This window comes from Ailuropoda melanoleuca, chromosome 12, assembly GCF_002007445.2.
Source record: "Ailuropoda melanoleuca isolate Jingjing chromosome 12, ASM200744v2, whole genome shotgun sequence".
In the NCBI taxonomy this organism is placed as follows: domain Eukaryota; kingdom Metazoa; phylum Chordata; class Mammalia; order Carnivora; family Ursidae; genus Ailuropoda; species Ailuropoda melanoleuca.
This window is the reverse complement of record NC_048229.1, coordinates 6,954,627-6,977,783: the sequence shown is the minus strand read 5'-3', so window position 1 is coordinate 6,977,783 and position 23,157 is coordinate 6,954,627. Positions and strand designations below refer to the sequence as shown.

Genomic DNA, 23,157 nt, shown 5'->3' with positions numbered 1-23,157 from the left:
AGCGTCTGCATTTGGCTGTGGTCATGATCTCAGCATCCTGGGATCAAGCCCTACATGGGGCTCCCTGCTCCCGCTCGATGGGGAGTCTGCCACTCCCTCTCCCTCTGCTCCTTCCCCTGCTTGTGCTCTCTCTTTCTCCCTCAAATAAATAAATAAAATACTTTGAAAAAGTAAAAAAGATAATTGAACAAAATATAGGAGGCCAGATGTAATCAACTCTACTTTTTTTCCTGTGTAAAGATTACTTTTGTAACCCTTTATTTGGAAAGAATTTCAAACTTATAGAAAAGTAGCAAAGATAGTAAGAAGAATGTTAGTGTATGTTTCACTCAGAATCACCAATTATTTATACTTTATCACATTTACCTTATCATTCTCTTGTCTACAAATATGTATTTGTACTTTTTTCTGAACCATATGAAAGTAAGTTTCCTCTCTTGCCCCTAAATACCACAGGGTGCATTTGCTAAGGACAATCTCTTATATAACCACAGTACAAGTATCAAAATCAGGAAATTCCCATCAATACTACATTATCTGTATTCAAATTTCCCCCAGTTGTCCCAAGAATGTCCTTTACAGGGTTTGTTGCTTGTTTGTTTGCTTGTTTGTTTGTTTTTGAGGGGAACTGGGATTCAGTCAAGGATCACACATTGCATTTAATTGTTGTGTCTGTTTAGTCTTTAAGCTAGGCAATTGCCTAGCTTGTATATATTTATTTCACAATGCTGACCTTCTTCGAAGAGTCCAACCCAGTTGTTTTGAAGAGTGCTCTTTAATTTGGATTTGTGTTTATTTACCTTTTTTTTTTAAGATTTTATTTATTTATTTGACAGAGATAGAGACAGCCAGAGAGAGAGGGAACACAAGCAGGGGGAGTGGGAGAGGAAGAAGCAGGCTCCTAGAGGAGGAGCCTGATGTGGGGCTCGATCCCAGAACGCTGGGATCACGCCCTGAGCCGAAGGCAGACGCTTAATGACTGAACCACCCAGGAGCCCCTGTGTTTATTTACCTTGATTAGATTTAGGACAAACATGTTTGAATACTACACAGGTGATGGTGTGTCCTTTTCGGTGCAAAATATTAGGGGGCACATGTTTAGATGTCAATTTCATCATTTGGTTAAGTTGGGTTGAAAATGTGCAAGCTCATTCTGCTGTTTGGGCAAGTTGGTTATTGAAAGGGTTTTCTCAGTTGTCAAATGAGGACAATAATAATCCTGGTTTCACAAGGTTGTGGAATTGATACATGTAAGGCACTTAGAAGAGTGGCTGGCACATTTGATACATTATTATCATCACTATTTTTGCAATAATTTATAGAAGCCTTAATATGTAAGAGGCACTGAGTCATAACTCAATTCTTTACCTTTTCGGCTCCTGGGACAGTGTATGACATATAGGAGACATTCAGTAAATATCTGTTGGCAAAATGACAGCTCTGAGATATATTGCTATCAATATCCAACCATTTTATAGATGAGGAAACAGTCTCAGAGCAGTGAAGTAATTTACCTAAGGTCATGTATGTTGCAGTAAGTGGCAAGAACCAGATTTGAACCTAAGCTTGTAGGGTCTGTAAAATGGGGGATAAGGAGGGGCCCCTGACTGGCTCAGCCAGGGGAGCATGCAACTCCGGGGGGTGGGGGAGTGGTTGCAAGTTCCAGCCCCACGTTGGGTTTGGAGATTACTTAAAGATAATAAAATCTTAGGGTGCCTGGTGGCTCAGTCCTTTGAGCATCTGACAGTTGATATCTACTCAGGTCGTGATGCCAGCATTGTGAGATGGAACCCCCTCCCTGTGTTTTGGGCGTGGAGCATCCTTAGGATTCTCTCTCTCCTCCCTCTGCCCCTCCCCAACTCCCACGTGCACGCTCTTTCTTTCTAAAAAAAAAATTAAAAAAAATAATTTTACTTATTTTTTCATTTTAAAAAGATTTTATTTATTCATTGGACAGAGAGAGAGAGACAGCCAGCGAGAGAGGGAACACAGCAGGGGGAGTGGGAGAGGAAGAAGCAGGTTCCCAGCGGAAGAGCCCGAAGTGAGGCTCGATCCCAGAACTCCAGGATCACGCCCTGAGCCCAAGGCAGACGCTTAACGACTGAGCCACCCAGGCGCCCCTAAAAAAATAATTTTAAAGAAATAAAATCTTTTTTAAAAATGGGGGGATAAGGAATCTGAATGTGTTTTGTTAACTCTCAAGGGCTGGATAGATGTGAAGAGCTGAACTGGAGCGCCCCGCACAGTGCTTTGGCACAAACATGTGGTAGGCACTCAGTAGATGTCTGCTGAATGAATGTGGAAAGCAAATGAGTCATCGAGGGAGAGATCATTCTGTTCTAGCTGATGAGGAACCTGGAACCCATTCCTTCCCATACTGGTCTTCCCCAGTCACCAGAGTTGTTCCAGCAGGGTGTGGTTTCCGGCGACCCCACCCCACACGAACCACGCCCCTTCCTTCCGCTCGGGCTCTCAGAGGGCCGAGGAATTTTGGCCCTCGGGCGGAGCCGTAGCCGCAGTCTCCTCGGGCGTCCGCATCCAGGAAGCCGGGAGGTCTGGTGTCCAGGATCTCGCGCGGAGGTCCACGATGTCGGAGGGGGAAACTAGGCAGAGCGAAGGCTCCACGCAGGCCGGTGCGGTGACTGTCAGCGACGTCCAGGAGCTCATACGGCGCAAGGAGGAGATCGAGGCGCAGATCAAAGCCAATTATGACGTGCTGGAGAGCGTGAGTGTGGGCTCAGGGCTCCCGGGCGGGCGTGGGGGGAGCCCGGGGCCTCCTGATGTGGGAGGATTGGGAGGCCGGGGCGGTCAGTGTTTGAGCTCTCCCTGGGAGGCCCAGAGCGCGGCAACTGCGGCCTCTGTCGGCAGCAGGCAGGAGGCAAAAAACATTTGCAACCATGCGCAATGGGTATTGGTATTACAGCGAGCGTTGATGGAGCCCTTACCGTATGCCGGGCGCTGTTTTAATTGCTTTGAGTTGGTTAGATCATTTAACCTTCGCAGCATCCTTTGAGGTGAGTTCTGTTATTCCCCCCATTTTAGGGATGAGGAAACAGAGGCGTTACTTAACTTAAACCTGCCTCAGGCCACAGAGCTAATAAATTTGCAGAGGGGGTGATAATCACCACCATTGTGAGTCGTTGTTGAACGTGTACCAGAAGATCTGTGCTTTGCTAACCCACTTTACGTCAGAACTTCTTAAACTTTCATGTGTTTGGCAAGCACCTGGGGATCTTGTTAAAATTCCGTTTCTGATGAGGACAGGGCACGCAGGTGCAGAGGCTGTATTTCTAGCAAATTCCCAGCGATGCTGATGCCACTGCTCGAAAGACCAAGCTTTGAGTGACAGGTAGGCTTATTACCATTATTGCGTAGGGAGGGAACTAAGGCCCAGGGTGAGGCAAACCCTTGTCTAGGGTCACGTAGCTAGGAAGCAGTGGTGGGGCTAGTTCCCAGGTCTATCTGGCATCAAAACTGATAGTTTTTCTTATGACACTTAATGTAAAACCACAGTCAATTTGCAGAGGAAAAATGAATTAAATACATTCTATGTAGTGTGGATGGAGTGCGTTTTAGGTGATGGGAGTAAGACGGAAGCATCAAATGGAGGCCAGTGTACTACTATTTTACTGGGTGCTGATTATATGCCTGAAGGGTGATGGTTTACCTGTGTGTTATGTCATGAAATCCACACAACCACCCTGTGAAGTTAGTATGTTTCCCTGAGGCTTTAGAAAGGGGAGGTTACTTGCTTAGAGTCACAAAATGAGATTCAGATCTCAGGCCTGTTGAATTCAGAACTTGTGTTTTCAAACGTTATGCTAACAGTTTTCCAAACTTTATTTTATACCTCAGACAGGATGCTGTATCCATAATACTTCCTGTACTGTACTCCACTTTTTTACTTAAATTATCTGAAATGAAAATTTTATAAATTTTATAACTCTACAGCATATGAAAAAAACTGGGATTTTTTTCCCCTTAAATATAAGATAAAAATGCATATCAGGGTGATATAATATGTTCGTTCCTTTTTACTAGCTGCCATTGCTGGCTGAAAGCTTTAAGCCTGAAGTCCTGCTCTGTGATTGTTTTTAAAAAGGGTTTTAAAAAGGCTGAAACTATAAATCTCTTAGAATAAAGCATAGGAGTAAATTTTTGTGACTTTGGATCAGGCAAAACCTTCTTAGATGTGGTGCCAAAATCAAAGCAACGGAAGAAAAAATAGATAAATTGGACTTCATCAGAATTTAACACGTGTGTCTCAAAAGACACAGTCAGGAGAGGGAGAAGACAGTTTGCCAAATGGGAGAGAATATTTGCAGATATCTAGCAAGGGATGCAGAAAATATGAACTCTTCCACCTTAATCCTAAAAAGACAAATAACTTGATTAAAAAATCAGTCAAAGACCTTAACAGACGCCAAAGAAGATCTATAGATGGCAAATAAGCATATGGAAAGACGCTGCAGGTCATATGTCATCAGAGAAAGGCAAATTAAAACAACCGCAAGGTATTACTACATAGGTGTCAACATGGCCAGTGTTCACCACAATTCCAACTCCAGATGCTGGTGAGGATGTGGAGGAACTCTGACTCGGTGCTGGTGGGAATGCCAAAGGAAGGTAGTTTCTGTCAAAGCTAAACACTCTCTTACCATACCATCCAGCAGTTGGGGTCCATGGTATTTACCCAAAGGAGTTGCATATGTGTTCACACAAAAACCTTCATGATGTTTATAGCAGCTTTTTTTCACAATTGGCAAAACTTGAAGGCACCAAGATGTCTTTAAATAGGTGAATAGATAAATAAATTGTGGTACCTCTAAACCATAGAATATTATTCAGTGCTAAAAATAAATGAGATGTCGGCTGGGTTGGTTTCTTCTGGGGGCTCTGAGGGAGAATCTGTTCCGTGCCTCCGTCCTAGTTTCTGGTGGCTGCTGGCCATCCCTGGCTTGCAGTTGGATAACTCCAGTCTCTGCCCCTGGTCACACCGTCTTCTCTGTGTCGCGGAGCTCCTCTCTTCTCTGCAAGGATACCTGTCATTGGATTGAGAGCCCACCCTAAATCCAAGATGATCTCATCTTGAGAGCCTTAATTGCATCTTCAAAGATCCTTTTTTTCCAGATAAGTTCACATTTACAGGTTCTAGAGGGTTGGGACTTGGGACACATCTTTTGGGGGCCACTATTCACCCTACTGTGAATGTGCCTAGCACTGTGCTAAGCACTCTACGCAGGTCAGCTCATTCATTCTCATGACAGGTGGGAAGGGAGGCGAGTGCCGTTATTCCCATTTTATAATTGAGGAAGCTGAGGCTTGGGGAGAGGGAAGGTCTTAACCAAGGGCACCCAGAATGTACACGGCAGAACTGAGATTCAGATTCAAGTCTAACCGACTGGAAACTCTGTCCTCCATCACACGACGCGTTTCATTGCCGTTGTGCACCCTGCTCTGACTTACATAGGAAAAGACTTTAAAATGTTAAATGTATTGTTTTGAATAGGGAATACACGTCCGTGGTCAAAATTCAAAGTCTACAAAAGGTTAGAAAATGAAAAGTCCCTCTTCTTTCCGTGTCCCCTAGCCACCCAATTCCTTTCCCCAGAGGCAATTGATATCAGTGTGTCCTTCAAGGGATGAAAACCTCTTTGAAATCCCTTTTAGATCCCTTTTTACTTTCGGAAAGAACCAAAGTCCTGCCACAGCTGGGTGCTCTTTGGGGTTTTCACTCCCCTGCGGCTTCCAAGGCCACCAGCCAGGTATCAGCTGCTGCAGGAAGGAGGGCTTGGAGGAGTCCAAGAGGCTGGCCTTGGGGACGAAGCTCAAAAGAGTCTTTAGTTTTATCTGCACTGTTCCAACTTCAAAGGAGGAGAACGGATTCATGCATTACTTGTGTTATTAAAAGTCAATAAAAAAAATAGTGCCCCCCTCAGAGGGCGGTTGTGGGAGCGTTTGAGGCAAGTATGTGGCCTGTGCTGCGTGATCAGTGTGTGGCAGCTTTGATTCCTGTTGCCTTGATGATGGCTGCAAAGGGAAAAAGTTCTTGAGGACTTCATACCTGTGACATCTTAAGCATGTTTCTTCCCTCCAGCAAAAAGGTGTGGGGATGAACGAGCCGCTGGTGGACTGCGAGGGCTACCCCCGCTCAGATGTGGACCTGTACCAAGTTCGAACTGCAAGGCACAACATTGTCTGTGAGTGGCGCGCGCGGCCGATCCCCCGGCTTGCAGCGAGGGAGGCCGAAGGCGCACGAGTGAGATCTCACTAGTCCATGTTCTCTGCTTCTCTGTCTTCCACCTTGATGGGATTAGCTCGCTCTCCCCATCCAGGGACTGAGAACTGAGGAAATGGGGTGGCCTCTAGGGTTCGAAATTTATGGTTTCATTTTTCATTTTGTTTTTAAGGACTTAAAAACTGAAGTTCATTTAAGTTTTCACTGTGGAAACTTTTCCAAAATGATGATAGAAACCCAAGTCACAAATCGCTTACAATCCTAATCAAATCAGTAATGTGTTAGGAAATACATTCACCTGGTAAAGGTGGTGACCTGACTGTGGTCACTTACAAGGGAGTGTTCCATCCCTCAGTACAGACATATAGAGGTTGCCAGTGCAGGGCTGGCCGTCAGATCCCAGGCTCTGCCATCCTTAGGACATGTTGTCCATCGTTAGGGTCACCATGTCCATGTGCCAAGCAGGAAGGAAGGGAAGGAAGAAGGTAGGAAGGACCTGTCCTGCAGGCCCCCCCTCCATCTTGTTGCATTGATTTCTGCTTTCCCCTCCTAGGCCCCTCTGGCTGTAAGACATGTTGGGGAATGTACCCCATGGTGGGCATGTCACTGTCCTAAATAAAATCAGGTATTTGTCTGTAGTTGAGGAACAAGTTGAGAGTAGCGGTTGGGGGGTATATTAGTTTTCAGTTTCTTCTGTAACAAATACCCACAGACTTAGTGGGTTCCCACGTCACACGTTTATTGCCTTACAATAATCAGATATCCGAATGGGTGTCACTGGGCTAAGATCGAAGTGTTGGCAGGGCTGTGTTCCTTCTGAAGGCTCTAGGGAAGAGCCCGTTTCTTTACCTTTTCCCAGCTTCTGGAGGTGCCTGTGTCCCCAAAGCCGGCAGCTGCACCTCCCAACCTCTGGTCCCACCATCCCCCCTCTTTCTCTCACTCTCTGCCTCCCACTTTCACTTATGAAGACCCTTGTGATCACACTGGGCCCCCCCACCTGGGTAATCCAGGTTAATCTCCCTAATCAGTGTCCTGAACTTAACCACATCTGTAAAGCCCCCTTTGCCATGGAAAGTAACATAGTGGCAGGTCCTGGGGACTAGCACGAGAATATGTTTGGGGCCCTTATTCTCCCCTGCTACGGGTGGGCAACTGGCAGCCTCTCCCACAAAGTCCTGTCAGAGGGAAATACACTGTGCACATTTTTCACTTCATGACCTCTGTTTTCTGTGTTTGAATCCATAGCCTGTTTTGGTATAAGGCTGAGTTTCTCACTGGAGGCACAAGTAACCATAGGAGTGAGATACCTTTTGAACTGCCAGATGTTCCTCAGGGCTGCCATATGATCCTAGAACAGCATCTTAGAGCATCACTTTTCCTTGAAGGTTTTGGGAAAAGAAGCATACTGTTTTTGTATTGAAACAAGTGGAAGATACAGAGTAGGGAAAAACCATATTAAGACTGGAGGGAAATTTGGGACTTTTGGCTAAGCCCTCAGACTCCTGTGGGATGTGGCCTGCTTTCCTTGGCATTTAGGATTCTGAGGGAAATTTGAGAAGCAGAGCCTACCGTGTGAGAGAGGGCGCTGACTGATTTTTTTCCAGATGGTTACTCTGATGTTCCAACACCATTTATTAAATGGCCTGTTCTTTCTCCGTTAATTTGAAATGCTAGCAGTGTTACATAGGAAATTTTCAGACGTATTTAGGTCTCTTAGTTTTTTGCATTATTCTGTTGATATACCTCTTGGCTAATATCACACTTTCTTTAATTTTTTAAAAGATTTTATTTATTTGAGAGAGAGAGAGAATACAAGCAGGGTGAGAAGCACAGGCAGAGGGAGGAACAGGCTCCCTGCAGGGAGCATGACACGGGGCTCGATTCCAGGACCCTGAGATCATGAGCTGAGCCGAAGGCAGACACTTAACTAACTGAGCCACCCAGGCATCATGGTCTTTTTTTTTTTTTTTTTAAGTTTATTTATTTATTTTTGTAATCTGTGCACCCAACATAGGGCTTGAACCCACAACCCTGAGATCAGGAGTTGCATGCTCTTCTAACTGAGCCAGCTAGGTGCCCCAATACCACACTATCTTAATGATTTTATTATATTTAAGAATCTGGTTGAGCAATTCTCTCTCTTTTTTTTTTTTAATAAGATTTTACCTATTTATTTGAGAGAGTGTGAGCAAGAGAGAGAGAGCATGAGCTGGGGGAGAGGCAGAAGGAGAGGGAGAAGCAGACTTCCTGCTGAGCAGGGAGCCCAACACGGGATTCGATCCCGGGACCATGGGATCATGAGCCGAACCGAAGGCAGACGCTTCACTGACTGAGCCATGCAGGTGCCCCTGAGCAATTCTTATTGATCTTTTTTTGCAAAATTATTTTCAGAAGTTGTTTTGTTTTGTTTTGTTTTTTAAGTAAACTCTGCATGCAACATGGGGCTTGAACTCACAACCCAAGAGATCAAGGTTTGCATGCTCTTCCAACTAAGCCAGCCAGGCGCCCCAGTTCACCACATTTGAATTAGCCAGCAGTACTGAAAAAGACGATTTTACCCCCAAATATCTAATCTCCAGCTTTTCTGCTGTTACTTCTCCCAGAACGAACATCACCTGCTATGTATTGGTGGACTTGGGCTTCATTTTTCCTTCCAGGGTCATTAGGAGACAAGTGACATCCTTCTTACACCCAGCTCATGTCAGCTCATTTGCGTGGCCACCACATTTGCCCCGTGTATGCATTTGAGGTGGTGGCTATGGATTCAGTGGGGTGATTTTTTTGCTTCTCCTCACCTTTCAAGTCTCTGTTGAAACAGCGCTGCCTTTGGGAAGTCTTCCCTGATCTCCTAGACTGGCAAGGTCGGGTCCTGGCTGGCTCGCCCTCAGCAACAGTCATCATTGTTACGATAATGACTTGTTCCTGGGTGGCTTCCCTTGTCGGACTGTGAGCATCACGAGGGTGGCCTCCTGTCTTGGCCACAGGTTTGTCCTCAGCCCCTAGCCCAGTGTCTGGCCGGGAGTAAGTGCTTGTTAACTGTTCAGTGAGTGGATGTGGGAGTCTGGTGTCCTCAGCTGTCTTCGTCGTCCCCTGATGGGGTGTCCTCCTCCCAGGCTTGCAGAATGATCACAAGGCGGTCATGAAGCAGGTGGAAGAGGCCCTGCACCAGCTGCACGCTCGTGACAAGGAGAAGCAGGCCCGCGACACGGCTGAGGCCCACAAAGAAGCCATGAGCCGCAACCTGGGCCAAAGCGAGGGGCTCAGCCCCCCTCAGGCCTTTGCTAAAGTGAACAACATCAGCCCCGGCTCCCCCGCCAGTATCGCGGTAAGCCAGAACTCTACCACCTAAGTCCACCCCCAGGGGGTGCTGTGCGTCAGGTAGCCTCGGGCTGGGGGTGCGGGGGTGGGGAAGGGGAACCGTGGACTTCACCCACTTACTTAGCACACACTGACTGAGCCCTGAGGGCCAGCCCTGTGCTGGGGCCAGGGTTTTGGAGAGGAGTCAGCCCCTGCTGCCACTAACCTGGTCAGGGAGGGGCCCGAGACACAGGTAGAAGGTGAGAAATATTCCGAGAGAGGGAAAGAGGATCTCTTCTTGGGCTTATTTCGGCTGGGCACTGAGTAGTAGACATGAGAAGGACAACAGTAGCTGCCATTCACTGAGTCCTTGCTCTGCACCAGCTGTCCTGCCAAGTGAGTTCTAGCTCTTACCTGGCATATTTTTATAAGTTTTAAATGATTTTATTGAGAAACAGTTTACACACCATAAAATTTACCCATTTGAAGTATACAATTCCGTGGCTTTTAGTGTATTCTCAGAGCTGTGCATCCGTCACTGCAAGGAATTTTAGAACGTTTTCATTATTCTGAAAAGAAACCCTGTGATTAGCCATCACCCCCCAGTCCTGTCTCCCCCCAGCCCCCTGCAACCACCAGTCTGCTTTCTGTCTATGAATTTGCCTATTTTGGATACTTCATCTAAATGGAATCGTATATGACCCTTTATGACTGGCTTTTCCCATTTAGTATCATGTGTTCGGGGTTCATCTGTGACAGAACCTGCGTCTCCATCTCTTTCCTTTCTGTGGCTGAGTAATATTCCATGGGCGGAGATAGCCCATCGATTTTATCCATTCATCAGTTCGTGAGCATTTGGTTTCTGTCTTTCGGCTATTATGAATAATGCGACTCTGAACACCATGGTCAAGTTTTTATGTGGCTGTGTAGTTAATATTTAATCCCATAGCCACCTGCTGGGGTAGGCACTGATCTTAACCCCATTTTACCCATGAAAAAAGCCTCTAAGTTCTGAAGTAACTGGTGCCAGGACACATAGCTCCTCAGCTATGGAACCTCGGTCCTGAATCCAGGTCCTGCCAACTGTCTGTAGGATCACAAGATGGGAAGTTATACATGAGCTTCATTTTACTCGCTACGCTATCCACAGCATCCAGCACAGGGCTGTAGTCGGCCCACGACAAATATTTGTTGAAGGAATGAATGAATCATGATCTGTGTTCTTAGAATGAAAGAGTCACACTAGTCCTTGGTCAGCCTTGTGCCTGTGGCTGCTTGTCCGGGGACCTCTCGGGCAAACTTGTCTAAATTCTGACCCCTGAACAAAATAGGCCCGGATTGGCCTGCCTCTTCTCGCCCCTGACCCCGCAAGACAGCATTTGGCTTTTCCGCATTCTTTACGGCCTGTACCACCATCAGCTTTTATCAGACACTGGGCAGATCTGGCCCCCTTTTATTAGATCTGTCCTAGAAGGAATCCCCAGGAGGAGGTGGCCCTATTATCCACCGCCACCTCCTGTGTGTGGTCGCTAAGTCCCTGACCTCTTTGCTTTGCGCCTGCCACTCTTCCCGGTAGAAAACAAGCTCTTGGCCTGGACGTTAAATTGGACATGGAAGTAAAGCATACCAGAAGCACATTTAACCTCTACTCTGGTTTTCTATTTTCTCTTCTCCGTTTAGGGTCTGCAAGTGGATGACGAGATTGTGGAGTTTGGCTCTGTGAACACCCAAAACTTCCAGTCTCTGCATAACATTGGCAGTGTGGTGCAGCACAGTGAGGGGGTGAGTTGAAGGTCACATCTGGTCAGTAACCCTAGAATTGCCGAAGGCCAGGAATCATCACTGGGGTCTTTGCTGCCTTCAGAGAGCTGTTGCTCAGGCACAGGGCCTTTGCACTTGCTGTTCTCTCTGCCTGGAAAGCTTTCTCTCCCTTATGTCCGTCTCATCTTGTACGAATGACACCTGGGGGAGGCCTTTGCAGCCACACTATATAAATACCCCTTCCCTACTTCCTGTCCCTGCTTTCATTCAACAGCTTTTCTTGGAGATCTTTGCATTTTCACATGCCTTGTTCTTTTGTACTGCTGCATAGCACTCCATTGTAGGAATGGACCCCAGTTTGTCCATGCCTGGCCTTATCAGGGGACGTTTTGGTTATTTTTGGTTTTATACTAGCGTGAACAGTCGTGTGTTCTTGTTCACGTTCTACTTCTTGATGTAAATACCAGAAAGTAGAATTATAGGCTCTCAGTGTATCGTACACACTTATAATAGGTAATCCGAAAAACCTTCACTAATTTGTACCCGACCAGCGGTATGTGAGTGTATCATGTCATCAGTCATACTCTGTATTACTGTTCTTTGAACATTGTTGTGAAAACAACATCTTATTTTAATTTGTATTTTCCTGATTACCAATGAGGTCGAGTATCTTTATTTTATATGTGCGTTAATGTTCGTATTTTCATTTCTATGGATTGTCTGTTTATATTTTTTCTCATCTTTTTCCCTGTTGGGTTATTTGTCCTTTTAAAAAATTGATTTGTAGGAATTTTTTAATATATTCCACATATAAAACCTTTGCCTGTTTTCATGCTGTATATGTTTCTCCTGATTAGCTCCTTGTCTTTTAACTTAGTTTATGGTGACTTTGATTACTTGGAAGTGTTTTTTTTTTTTAAGTTACTTAGATGACCATTTTGTTAAATTTGTTCGCGTCACAAGTTCTTCCCTTCCAAAACCATATCTGAGAAGCTAAGGAAATATGGGCCAGTACACGGCAGCAAAGCACCGTTCAAGCAGGAGTATGTTAGAACGTGATTCATGTGCAGTTTGACAGTTTCAGTCCTTGAAAATATAATAAGGGTTGGGATTCAGAATTGGCTGCAGTCTTCCAGTTTCTGGAATAGTACACCTTTAAATAGCATTTCCACCTGATCACGTCAGCTCATGGCTCAGTAATGTAACTTTAACAAGTTATCTTGGCAAAGATCCGCACTTTGCCGGAGAAATGTGGGACTCCAAGTCCATAGAAATTATCTACGAAAGTTTTTCATTCCCAAATGAAATGTTTGGTTTAACCCACGATTCTTGGTTTGTCTCCTGCCCGCTCAACTGCTTGGCTGCGCTGCTCATCACATGGGACTCGCCGGAAGGCAGGCATTGGGCTGAAACACAGTTGACTTGTGCCCGAGCCCCGGCCAGAGGTCAGGCCTTCATTTCTACACGACACCTCCAGCAAGTCCGTAGTTGCGTGGAAGTCCAAATTCTGATTTTGACAAATTCATCAGTTTGCTTTATGGCTTTTGCATATTGTGTCTGCTTAAAGGAGTTCTTCTCATACTTTTATTGATTTATTTTTAGTTTTTCTTTAATCTGGAATTGATCTATTATTATTTATTTATTTTTATTTTTTTAGAGAGGGAGACAGAGAGAGAGGCAGGGGGAGGGGCAGAGGGAGAGGGAGAGAGAGAATCTTTGGCCGGCTCCATGCCCAGTGTGGATCCCAGCGCGGGGCTCGATCTCATGACCCTGACATCATAACTTGAGCCAAAATCAAGAGTCGGCTGCTTAACTGACGGAGCCAGCCAGGTGCCCCAATCTTTTATTACTTTTTATAACAGTTACGAGGTGTACTTCACATACCACGCAGTTCCCCCGTTTAAAGTGCGTAGCTCGGGGCAGCTGGCTGGCTCGCTCAGTCGGTGGAGCATGTGACTCTTGATCTCGGGGTTGTGAGTTTGAGCTCCACGTTGGGTGTAGAGATGACTTAAAAAAAAAATAAGTGTTTAGGGACACCTGGGTGGCTCAGTTAAGTGTCTGCCTTTAGCTCAGGTCATGATCCCAGGGCCCTCGGATTGAGTCCTGCATTGGGCTCCTTGCTCAGCGGGAGGTCTGCCTGCCGTTCCCCCTGCTTGTTCTCTCTCTCATATAAATAAAATCTTAAAAAAAAAAATAACATAAAATCTTTAAAAAAAACCCTGGATAGCTCAGTGGTTGTTAGTATATTCATAGAGCTGGGCATCCATCACCACAATCAATTTTAGAACATTTTCATCACCTAAGAAAGCAATTCCATACCCATTAGCAGTCACTCTCTCTTCCTCCTACCCACTAACCCCTAAAGCACTAAACTACTTTTTGTCTCTATGGATCTGCTTATTCTGGACATTTCATATAACTGGGATCATATAAGACGTGATATTTTGTGATTAACTTCCTTTGCTTAGCATCACATTTTCAAGGTTCATCCATGTTGTAGAGGTGTCAGTACCTCGTTCCTTTTTATGGCTGAGTAATATCCTGTTGTGTGGATATACGTTCCTTCTTATCCATTTTATTTATCCATTCAGCAGTTGATGAGTATTGGGTTTGGTTCCACTTTTTGGCTATTGTGAATAATACTTGTATGAACTTTCATATACAAGATATTGTGTGGACATTTGTTGTATATACAACAACTTAGTATATACAACAACTTAGTATATACATTTGGAATTAATTTTGTGAATGATGTGAGGTAGGGTACCAAACTTTTTTCTCCCCTGGATGGATGTTAATTGTCCCAGTACCATTAGCGAATAGTTAATACTTTACCCACTCATTTATATTGCCACGTCTGTTACATATCAGATTCCTATAAGTGGGATTCTTTTTTCTCATTAGTCTGTTTGTTCTGAACCTTTCTGGGGTTCCCTGGAACAATCCATTTGTTCTTTGTCAGCTTCTTTTTAACCTGTTGCCATAAAGGGTGTATTAGTTGTTTATTGGTGAGTTAAAAAAAAACCACTGTAAACTTAGCAGCTTCAATTTGTTATCTCTCTCGGTTTCTGAGGATTGGACATCCAGGAGTGTTTTAGCTGGGTGGTTCTGGCTTACGGTCTCATGAGCTTGTAGTCACGATGTTGGCAGCATCTGTGGTCATCTGAGGGCTTGACTGAGTTTAAAAAATCTATTTCCAAGATGCCTCACTCACATGGCTGATGGCACATCTGTTCCTCGCCGCTCGGGCCTCTCCGTGATGCTGCTGGAGTGCCCTGCCAGCATGGCAGCTGCTTCCCCCAGAGTGAGTGGTTCCAGCGAGAGCAGAGGGGAGGCAGCCGAGGTGCCTTTGACCCAGTCTCTGAAGATGCACATTATCATTTCCACATCATTCTGTTCATTAGAAGCGACTCACCACGTCCAGCCCATACTCAGAGGTAGGGGAATTAGGCTTTACCTCTTGAAGGAATATCAAAGAATTTATGGGCATTTTCTAGAACCACCACACACGGTTTCTGTTTTCTCTACTTGCTCAGTTACCACTTGTCCAGTTCTTGTTGGCTTTTCATTTTGATGCCTTCTCTCATCTTTGCAGTCTCCTTCCCTGTGATTTATTTGTCCTGTGGTGGTGTTCCTTTGTTACCCCTTGGCTGTCCTGTCGTCACGTTAGTGAGGGTTCTAGGTGTAGGTTGGTTATGTTTACCCAGAGTCTCTCTTGCTTTTTCACTCCTTTTCCCCAGACTTTCCTAGTGTTACGGTTTTCTCATGTGTCTTGTACACCTTGCTACACACACTTCTAAACTTTGCAGTTGCCTGGGCTCATTGTTGCTGGTTTGTTTTGTAAATATGTCTCTTTTCCCACAAGAGGTAATACATACACGTGTTTAAGACCGAATCAAAGAACATGTAATGAAAAATCTCTCCTCCAGCGGTAGCCACCTTGCAGCTGTGTGTCCTTCTGGGGTCAGTCTGTTCATATACCAGCATATAGAGAGCTACTGGCTATTTTTATTAAGGTGTAATTTACCTGCAGCAAAATTTACCCTTTTCAGTGTACAGTACTGGGAATTTTGACACATGTACATAGTCTGGTAACTGCCACTGTAAGGAAGATAACAGAGCAATTCTATCATCCTCCCCAAACTGGCCTCATAGCCTTTTGTGGCTAAGCCCTCCCCCAGCCCCCACCCTCCACATCCACCAATCTGTGCTCCGTCCCTACAGTTTTACCTTTTCAGGAATGTCCTATAAATGAAACTGCACAGTATGCATGGCCTTTAAAATCTGGCTTCTTGCACTTTGCATCGTACATCTGAAATTCTTCCACATTGTTGTGTGTGTCTGTAGTTCACTCCTTTCGACTGCTAGTACTGGTCCACTGTATAGATGAATGCCAGATGGTTTACCCACGTACATTTAGGTTGTTTCCAGTTTTTGGTGATTAGCGGTAGTAGCTACTGGTTTTTAGCCTGTCTTTTCTAGTTAAATATATTCTTAAGCTCTTCATAGATCTGTAAAATTCTTTTTTTTTTCTTACTAAGGTGTAATTGACATGTTAGTTACAAGTGTACAACGTAATGATTCAGTATCTGTGTATGTTACAAAATTATTATCATGATAAGCCTAGTTAACATCCATCACCATAGTTACAGTTTTTTTTCTTGTGATGAGAACTTTTATTCTCTTAGCAACTTTCAAATAGGCAAATACAGTGTTATTACGAACTGTTATGCACGACAAGGCGACTGTCGTCAATAACACCATGAATCCTTCTTTGCAAGAGTAGTTATTGAACATTTTTAAGCAACAGCACTTTTTCTCAGGTGAAATTTCTTGGGGAATTCCAATATATCAAACAGAAAAAAGCTGAGTTGCTGGGGTGGGGAGACCTTACCTCCTCAGGGCCCTGGATCCTTCTGGAACCAGAGGCCAACTTGAGAATCAAGGGTCCGCTTTGTGACTTTAGAAAAATGATTAAAAAAAAAAAAAAACCCACCACATTCTGTTGTTAGACATTTAGGTAGTTTCCAATTTTATGGAAACCTGGAAATTAATACTCTTGTAGAGAAATCTCCCTTTCTTTTGGTAACTTCCCAAAGCTCAGTTTCTGTATCAATTGCATGTATTTTCTTTCAAGGGAAAAAAAATCTTAAAAAAAGTCGTCTTTATTATAAACAACGCATGTTGCATTGAGCTGTAGAAAGGAATGGAGTACTGACATGCTATAACATGGATGAACCTTGAAAGGATTTGTGCTAAGCAAAAGAAGCCAGATACAAAGGGCTGTGTATTTTATTTTATTTTGTTTTATTTTTATTTTTTTAAAAGATTTTATTTGAGAGTGAGAGAGAGAGAGTGAGAGAGATCACGAGCAGTAGGGAGGGGTAGAGGGAGAAGCAGACTCCCCGATGAGTAGGGAGCCCAATGCGGGACTTGATCCCAGGACCCTGGAATCATGACCTGAGCCAAAGGCAGACACTCAACCGACGGAGCCACCCAGGTGCCCTAAGAATTCTGTTTACGTGAAGTGTCCGGAACAGGCAGATCCACGGAGACAGGAAGCAGGTTGGTGGTCACCCTGGGCTGAGTGGAAGATGGAATGGGGAGTGACTGCTAATGGGTGCAGTGGTCCTTTTGGGGGATGAAAATGTTGTTCAGGTAGTGGTCATGGTTGTACAAGTGTCTGAATATAAAACCCACTGAATTGTATACTTTAAAATGGATTTTATTGTATGTGAATTGTATCTCACATAAATAAATAAAAATAATGCATTTTTAGTGTAAAAGCATCAGATAGGGGAAACATTTTTGAAGAAAGAACAAAAGTCCTGGGTCTCTCCTAAGTCCCTTCCCTGCTCCGTTTAAGTGCTGGACAAGGTGCAGGCCCTAGAGCTCCCGGGAACAACACAGAGAAGCAGAAGGTCCTTGCCTCAGGAACACTTTGGTGGGGGAGACGAGCATTAATCAAATATAGTTATACACTTTCATGAGTGTCATGAAGGAAAAGTTCGAGGAGGCTAGGAGAACAAATGATATGAGGGTTAGGATAACCTTCCTGAGGACGTGACCTGTGAATGTTAAAGTTGATCAGAGCCTGGGGTTGCCTGGCTGGCTCAGTCGGTGGAACATGTGACTCTTGATCTCGGGGTTGTGAGTTCGAGCCCCACGTTGGGTGTGGAGATTACTTAAAAAGATAAAATCTTAAAAAAGAAGTTGATCAAGGCCGGAGACTGGTAGGGAGATGGCGAGAGGAGCCTTCCAGCAGGGTCATGTCCCTGAGGTGGGAAGGCCGGAGAAGAGAGTTGGAGCCCAGAGCAAGGAGGGAGGTATAGGGAGGGAGGAGGTCGATCTGGGAAGTTGGCAGGGGCCAGGCTGTATGAGGCCTTGTGGTCCTATCAAGATTTTGTTCTTTTTTCATGAGGACTGGTAGAGAGCCATGCACACTTCCAAACTGAGGGTAACAAATGTAAGCAGCTTTGTGTCTTGGAAAGATTTCTCCAGGTGCTAGGTAGAGGTAGAGAGCTGATAGGAGGGCTGACAATTTTAGCAGCCTGGTCAAGGGGTGATGGTGGCTTTGGTGAATGGGCTGGAGGTGAAAGGAAGTGGGTAAATTAGACCTTTAGGATGTAAGTATATGAGCTTTAATATGACACCCAGCTCATGTCAAGGATGACCTCTGTGTTTCTACCTTGCCTAGGGGTATCATTTCTAGCACCAGAAGCACATCAGTGTATCTCTCACACATTTCCTAAGTGTGAATGAATATGTCTATAATGATTGCTTTTTGAACAAGAAGACAAACAAGACCTACTACACATAGTGTTCTGGATTCCCCCCCCCCCCGCCTTTTGAGGGTATTTCCATGTGGGTACATATCTGTCTTCACCATATTCCATTGCTTGGTCTGCCATCTTTCATGTAACCAGCCCTCCATACCAGACATTTAGGTTGTACCCGATGTTTGGCCATCAGCAACAACGGGATAGTGAATATTCTTGTGTGAGGGTTTCTGTCAAAGATTTCTGGAAGTGGAATGACTGGGTCAAAGGCATGCAAATGCACATTTACAGATTTGATAGATGTTGTCAAGGTGTCCTCCAAACAGCTCACATTTTCTCAAGCAGTGCATGTGAGGGCTGGCTTCTCAACTGCCTCACCTGTGCTATTGGCAGTCTTATTACAAGTGACATCTTTCTGGCTTTTCCTTCATGCTTTATTTTGTCAGATTCCGAGATTGCATTAATAGATCTGCCATAATTTAAAAAGTTGTGGTAGAATATACATAACATAAAATTGAACACTTTAACCATTTCCAAGGTGCAGTTCTCTGGCGTTAAGTACATTCATAATGCTCTGTAACCATCTCCTCCATCCACCTGCAGAACTTTATCAGCCTTCCAAACTGAAACTCTGTGCCTTTAAACACTAACTTCCCATTCTCCTCTCCCCAAGCCTCTGGTGATCACTAATCTGTTTTCTGTCTCTGTGAATGTGCTCTCAGTGGAATTTGCACCTATCAGTGGAATCAGACAGTATTTCTCCTTTTGTGGCTGCTGGATTTCACTTAGCATAATGTCTTCAGGGTCCATCCATATTGCCGTGTGTGTCTGAATTTCCTTCCTCTTTAAGACTGAGTAATATTCCATTGCGTGAATAGCCCACATTTTGTTTGTCCATTGACGGACACTTGGTTGGCTCCCATCTTTTGACTATTACGAATAATGCTGCTATGAACAGGGGTATACAAATATCAATTCGAGTCCCTGCTTTCAATTCTTGGGGTGTTTAACAAGAGGCTTAATTTCAGGATTATGTGGGGGCTTCTGGGTGGCACAGTTGGTTAGGCATCTGACTCTTGGTTTTGGCTCAGGGTGTGATCCTCGGGGTTGTGAGATCAGGCCCCGGGTGGGGCTCCGAGCTCAGAGTGGAGTCTGCTTGGGACTCCCTCTGCCACTCCCCCTGCATGCTCACTCTCTCTCTCAAATAAATAAATAAATCTTTGGGGAAAAAAATTACCAGATTATGTGATAATTCTAGTACCAGTTTTTGAGGATAGCCATACTGTTTACCATAGTGGCCGGCCGATTTTCATTCCCCCGCAGCAGTGCACAAGGGGTCTGGTTTCTCTACACCCTCACCAACTCTTGTCATTTTCTGTTTTTGGATAGTAGCCGTCCTAGTGGATGTGTAGTGATACCTCGTTGTGGTTTTGATTTGTATTTCTTTAATGATTAGTGCTGTGGAACATCTTTTCATGTGCCTTTGACCATTTATCTTTTTTGGAGAAATGTCTGCTTGAGTTTTTTGCTTATTTTTTAATTGGGTTGTTTGCTGCTGTTGTGAGTTGTAGGAGTTCTTTACATATTCTGGATACTAATCCCTTATCAGATAAATGATTTGCCAGTATTTTCTCCCACTTTTTAAGTTACTTTTCACTCTGTTGAGAGTGTCCTTTGATGCACAAAAGTTCTAGATTTTGATACACCTTGTTGTAATTTGTCAGTTTCCTTCATATGTATTTTATTTTAATTTTTTACATCAAAGTAATACACATGGAAAAAAACAAATTAATGGTACAGAAAGATATAAAAGTAGGGGTGCTTGGGTGGCTCAGTTGGTTAAGTATCTGCCTGCAACTCAGGTCATGATCCCAGGGTCCTGGAATTGAGCCCTGAGTCTGAGCAGGGAGTCTGCTTCTCCCTCTCCCTCTGCCGTTCCCCCTGCTTGTGCTGTCTCGCTTGCACTAGCTCAAATAAATAAAATCTTTAAAGAAAAAAGAAAAAAAGAAAGATATAAAAGTAAATGTCATCTTCTTTCTCTCCAAACTCCTAGTGCTTCTCTCTGCAAGTAACCATTGTTAACAGTTTTTTCATTTATCTTCTAGAAAGCTTTGTATGCATGAAGCAATATATATGCCCTTTTAGAAGGTATATTCAGAGGTGCCTGGCTGGCTCAGTTGGTAGAGCATGCAACTCTTGATCTCAGGGTCAAGAATTTGAGCCCCACATTGGGCATGGAGCCTATTTAAAAAAGAATTTAAAAAATAAAGAAATAAAAAATAAAAAACACAAAAACGTATATTCAAATGCGTTCATACTTTGCTCTTTTTGTTTTTACTTAAACTGCTTCATTCAGTATGCTGTATTTGAATAATACCTTATTGAGGGATATTTTGGGTGTTTTCAGGTTTTCAATTTATAAACAGTTCTAGAAGGAACACTTTGTTCATGTATCATCTTGTACTTCTGCAAAATTTATCTTGTGTGTGACTTTTTAAAGATTTTTTTGGTGGGGAGACATGTTTGTCCAGGAAGACGTTACCGATTTGCGGCCCATTGGCTGCCCCAAGAGTGTCATGTCTCCCACACTCTTGACAACGGCAGGACTCTGCTTAATAAAAGCATCCTTACCACTCTGATGTGCAAAAGTCAGTATCTTAGCATCTTAGTCTGAATCTCTTTGAATAGTAAACAGGTTGACTATAAAATATAAAATGAGCTTATTTTCCTTTCAGAAACCCCTGAATGTGACAGTGATCCGCAGAGGGGAGAAACACCAGCTTAGACTTGTCCCGACCCGCTGGGCAGGAAAAGGACTCCTAGGGTAAAGTATCATTTCTGCTGACAGAGCCCTGTCAGTTGTTACTTGAGTGTGTGTCAGCCCTAAAGCTCCGGGGAGGAGGTGGGGGGGCCATGGGGAAATGAGGGTATTCCCCAGATTGCCTGTAGAAACTCCTGATAAGCACATGCAGCGGGAATGAGATTGCAGGTACGGAGGCAGAGGGAGCCCTGGTCACTCTGGTTCTTTCATTAACTGGGCATTCGCTTTAAAAGAATTGAAGAACGCAGGTGAAACACTCAGAGGGCTCACTCTCTGGTCTTCTGAATGGAGCCACCAAACTTACGTCGTTCCTTTTCTTTTTTTTCTTCCAGCTGCAACATTATTCCTTTGCAAAGATGATTGTCCCTGGGGAATGGCAATAGGAAAACATCTTCCCTTGCCCTGGACGTGGGTCTGGTGGGAATTTCTTCCTTCTCTTCTCTCCCTGAAGCGTAAGGATCTGGAAGAGGCTGGAAGCCTGAACTTCTGGCTGATGGAAACACTGTGCCCTCCCAGTGTAATCTTTTAAGGCATTGTTAACTTGATTTGTGTTTGGCATCTTTTGCAAATTAGGCCATGGTCCTAAATGGGAGTCCTCTGGATTGTGGGCAAGTGGGCTGGAGTTATTCTGGCAGGTGCTGATGGGACTTTATTCTTTTAGGATTTTTTTCCCCCAAATAAACACAGGTTTCAGTGCTGATATGACCATTTCATCACCACAACTGAATTTCTTTTTTCTTTTTAATTTTTTATTTAAAGTTAATTTTTTATTTAAATTTAGTTAACATATAGTGCCAACTGAATTTCTTATGAAACTCTCAAACCAAAGCTCAGACAGGAATTAGAACATTCTCATAGAAAGTTGGACAGGGGTGCCTAGCTTAGTCAGTGGAGCATACAACTCTTGATTTCGGAGTTGTAGTTTCAAGCCCCATGTTGGGTATACAGGTTACTTAAAAAAAATAAAATCTAAAAAAAAAAAAAAAAAAAAAAAGGGCTCAGTCAGTAGAGCATGCGACTCTTGCTCTTGGGGTTCTGAGTTCAAGCCCCACATAGGGTGTAGAGCTTATTAAAAAAAAAAAAAAAGTTGGACTGAACAAACCAACAGTGGTGCTGAAGTCAAGATTTGACCAACAGCAATTCAAGAATATCAACCTTTAGTGAATGGGGTTTGCACCATCTGCATTTGCATTGTGGCATTGCCGCTCTGGATACAGAAATTACATCCCCCCCACCCCCACTGGGCCACAGCTGCTCCCTTGAAGAATAGGGAAAACCAGGAGGCTCCCCAGGTAGCCCCCTGCGGTGTCAGCTTCCTCTTCTGTAACCCACCAGAGGGCAGCAAGCTCCTTTCATTTCTGGAATAAAAAACCTTGCAAATTACCCTCTAATTTGACTTTTTATAATTGAACCTCCTGGTCATCCCCTCAGATCAACAGTAGTTTGTAAACTGCCAAGGTGTGCTTGCTTACTGATGGGAACCAGCAGTGTGTGCAGATCTGACTTCTTAAAAATGCTGATTCCTTCTTCCTTCCTTTTCTTTTCTTTTTCACGTGACAAAGTGGGTTTCAGTGATTCTTAGTGACCCTGTATTTTACTTTCTCTCCTCACCTTATCACAGTGTTTATTTCCCCATGTCTTGCACACCACTTTCTGTCTCAGAGGTGGTGTGACCCATTCTCCTGAGGCATGCCTGGATTCCTTGAGAATGGATTTGCTTGGGTTGGATACAGAAGCCAGCTTGCCATGACAGGAGTCAGCACTGCGGCGTGCTTCCAGCCATGGATTCTCTTCTCATGCTCAGCTGGAAAACCTTCCTGTTGAGTGTGTTCCCCAAAATTTACATCCACATGCATTCTCCCCTTGTAGCCACAGACATGTCTTGCTTACCAGCGTTTGCTATTTAAACTGTGTGTGTGAGTGTTCTGATTCCAAGCATTTTCCAATCTCTTTATAAGCCCTAGATATAATAAACACAGCTTGTACCATCCGGTTTGATCCTTCTTTTTTTTTTTTTTTTTTTTTTTTGAGATGTATGCTTATTAATCAACCAGCGTTGGGGCTTGGCGGTGTGGGGACGGGGAGAATCATTGACATTCTCCTAAAATGAGAGTACCAGATTTTTCTGCGTCAGTGCCTTTGGCTGGTTTCCTGCAGGTCTCCCTTTAGAAACCTCAGGATGGGGGCGCGTGCCGTCTTCTGTGAGATTGTAGCTGACAGTCACTTTGAAATGATCCTAATAGGTCGAACCAAGCTGGTTT

At 44.2% G+C, this 23,157-nt stretch overlaps 1 protein-coding gene across 1 annotated transcript; it reads left to right on the top strand.

The window, feature by feature from the left end:
* The first annotated feature begins 2,214 nt into the window (after positions 1-2,214).
* Positions 2,215-22,886, top strand: PSMD9 (proteasome 26S subunit, non-ATPase 9). Its single transcript, XM_034672334.1, has 6 exons — positions 2,215-2,725; positions 6,098-6,200; positions 9,352-9,563; positions 11,216-11,317; positions 20,811-20,899; positions 21,229-22,886. The coding sequence occupies exons 1-6, from the start codon at positions 2,588-2,590 to the stop codon at positions 21,254-21,256; spliced, it is 672 nt and encodes a 223-aa protein (XP_034528225.1). The 5' UTR covers positions 2,215-2,587; the 3' UTR covers positions 21,257-22,886.
* The last annotated feature ends 271 nt before the right edge of the window (positions 22,887-23,157 follow it).

Excerpts from the sequence above, each read along its gene's own strand:
- PSMD9 (XM_034672334.1), top strand. The coding sequence starts at position 2,588 with ATGTCGGAGGGGGAAACTAGGCAGAGCGAAGGCTCCACGCAGGCCGGT. Across the intron at positions 6,201-9,351 it reads TGCAAGGCACAACATTGTCT|GCTTGCAGAATGATCACAAG; the intron begins GTGAGTGGCGCG and ends TCCTCCTCCCAG. Across the intron at positions 20,900-21,228 it reads GCAGGAAAAGGACTCCTAGG|CTGCAACATTATTCCTTTGC; the intron begins GTAAAGTATCAT and ends TTTTTCTTCCAG.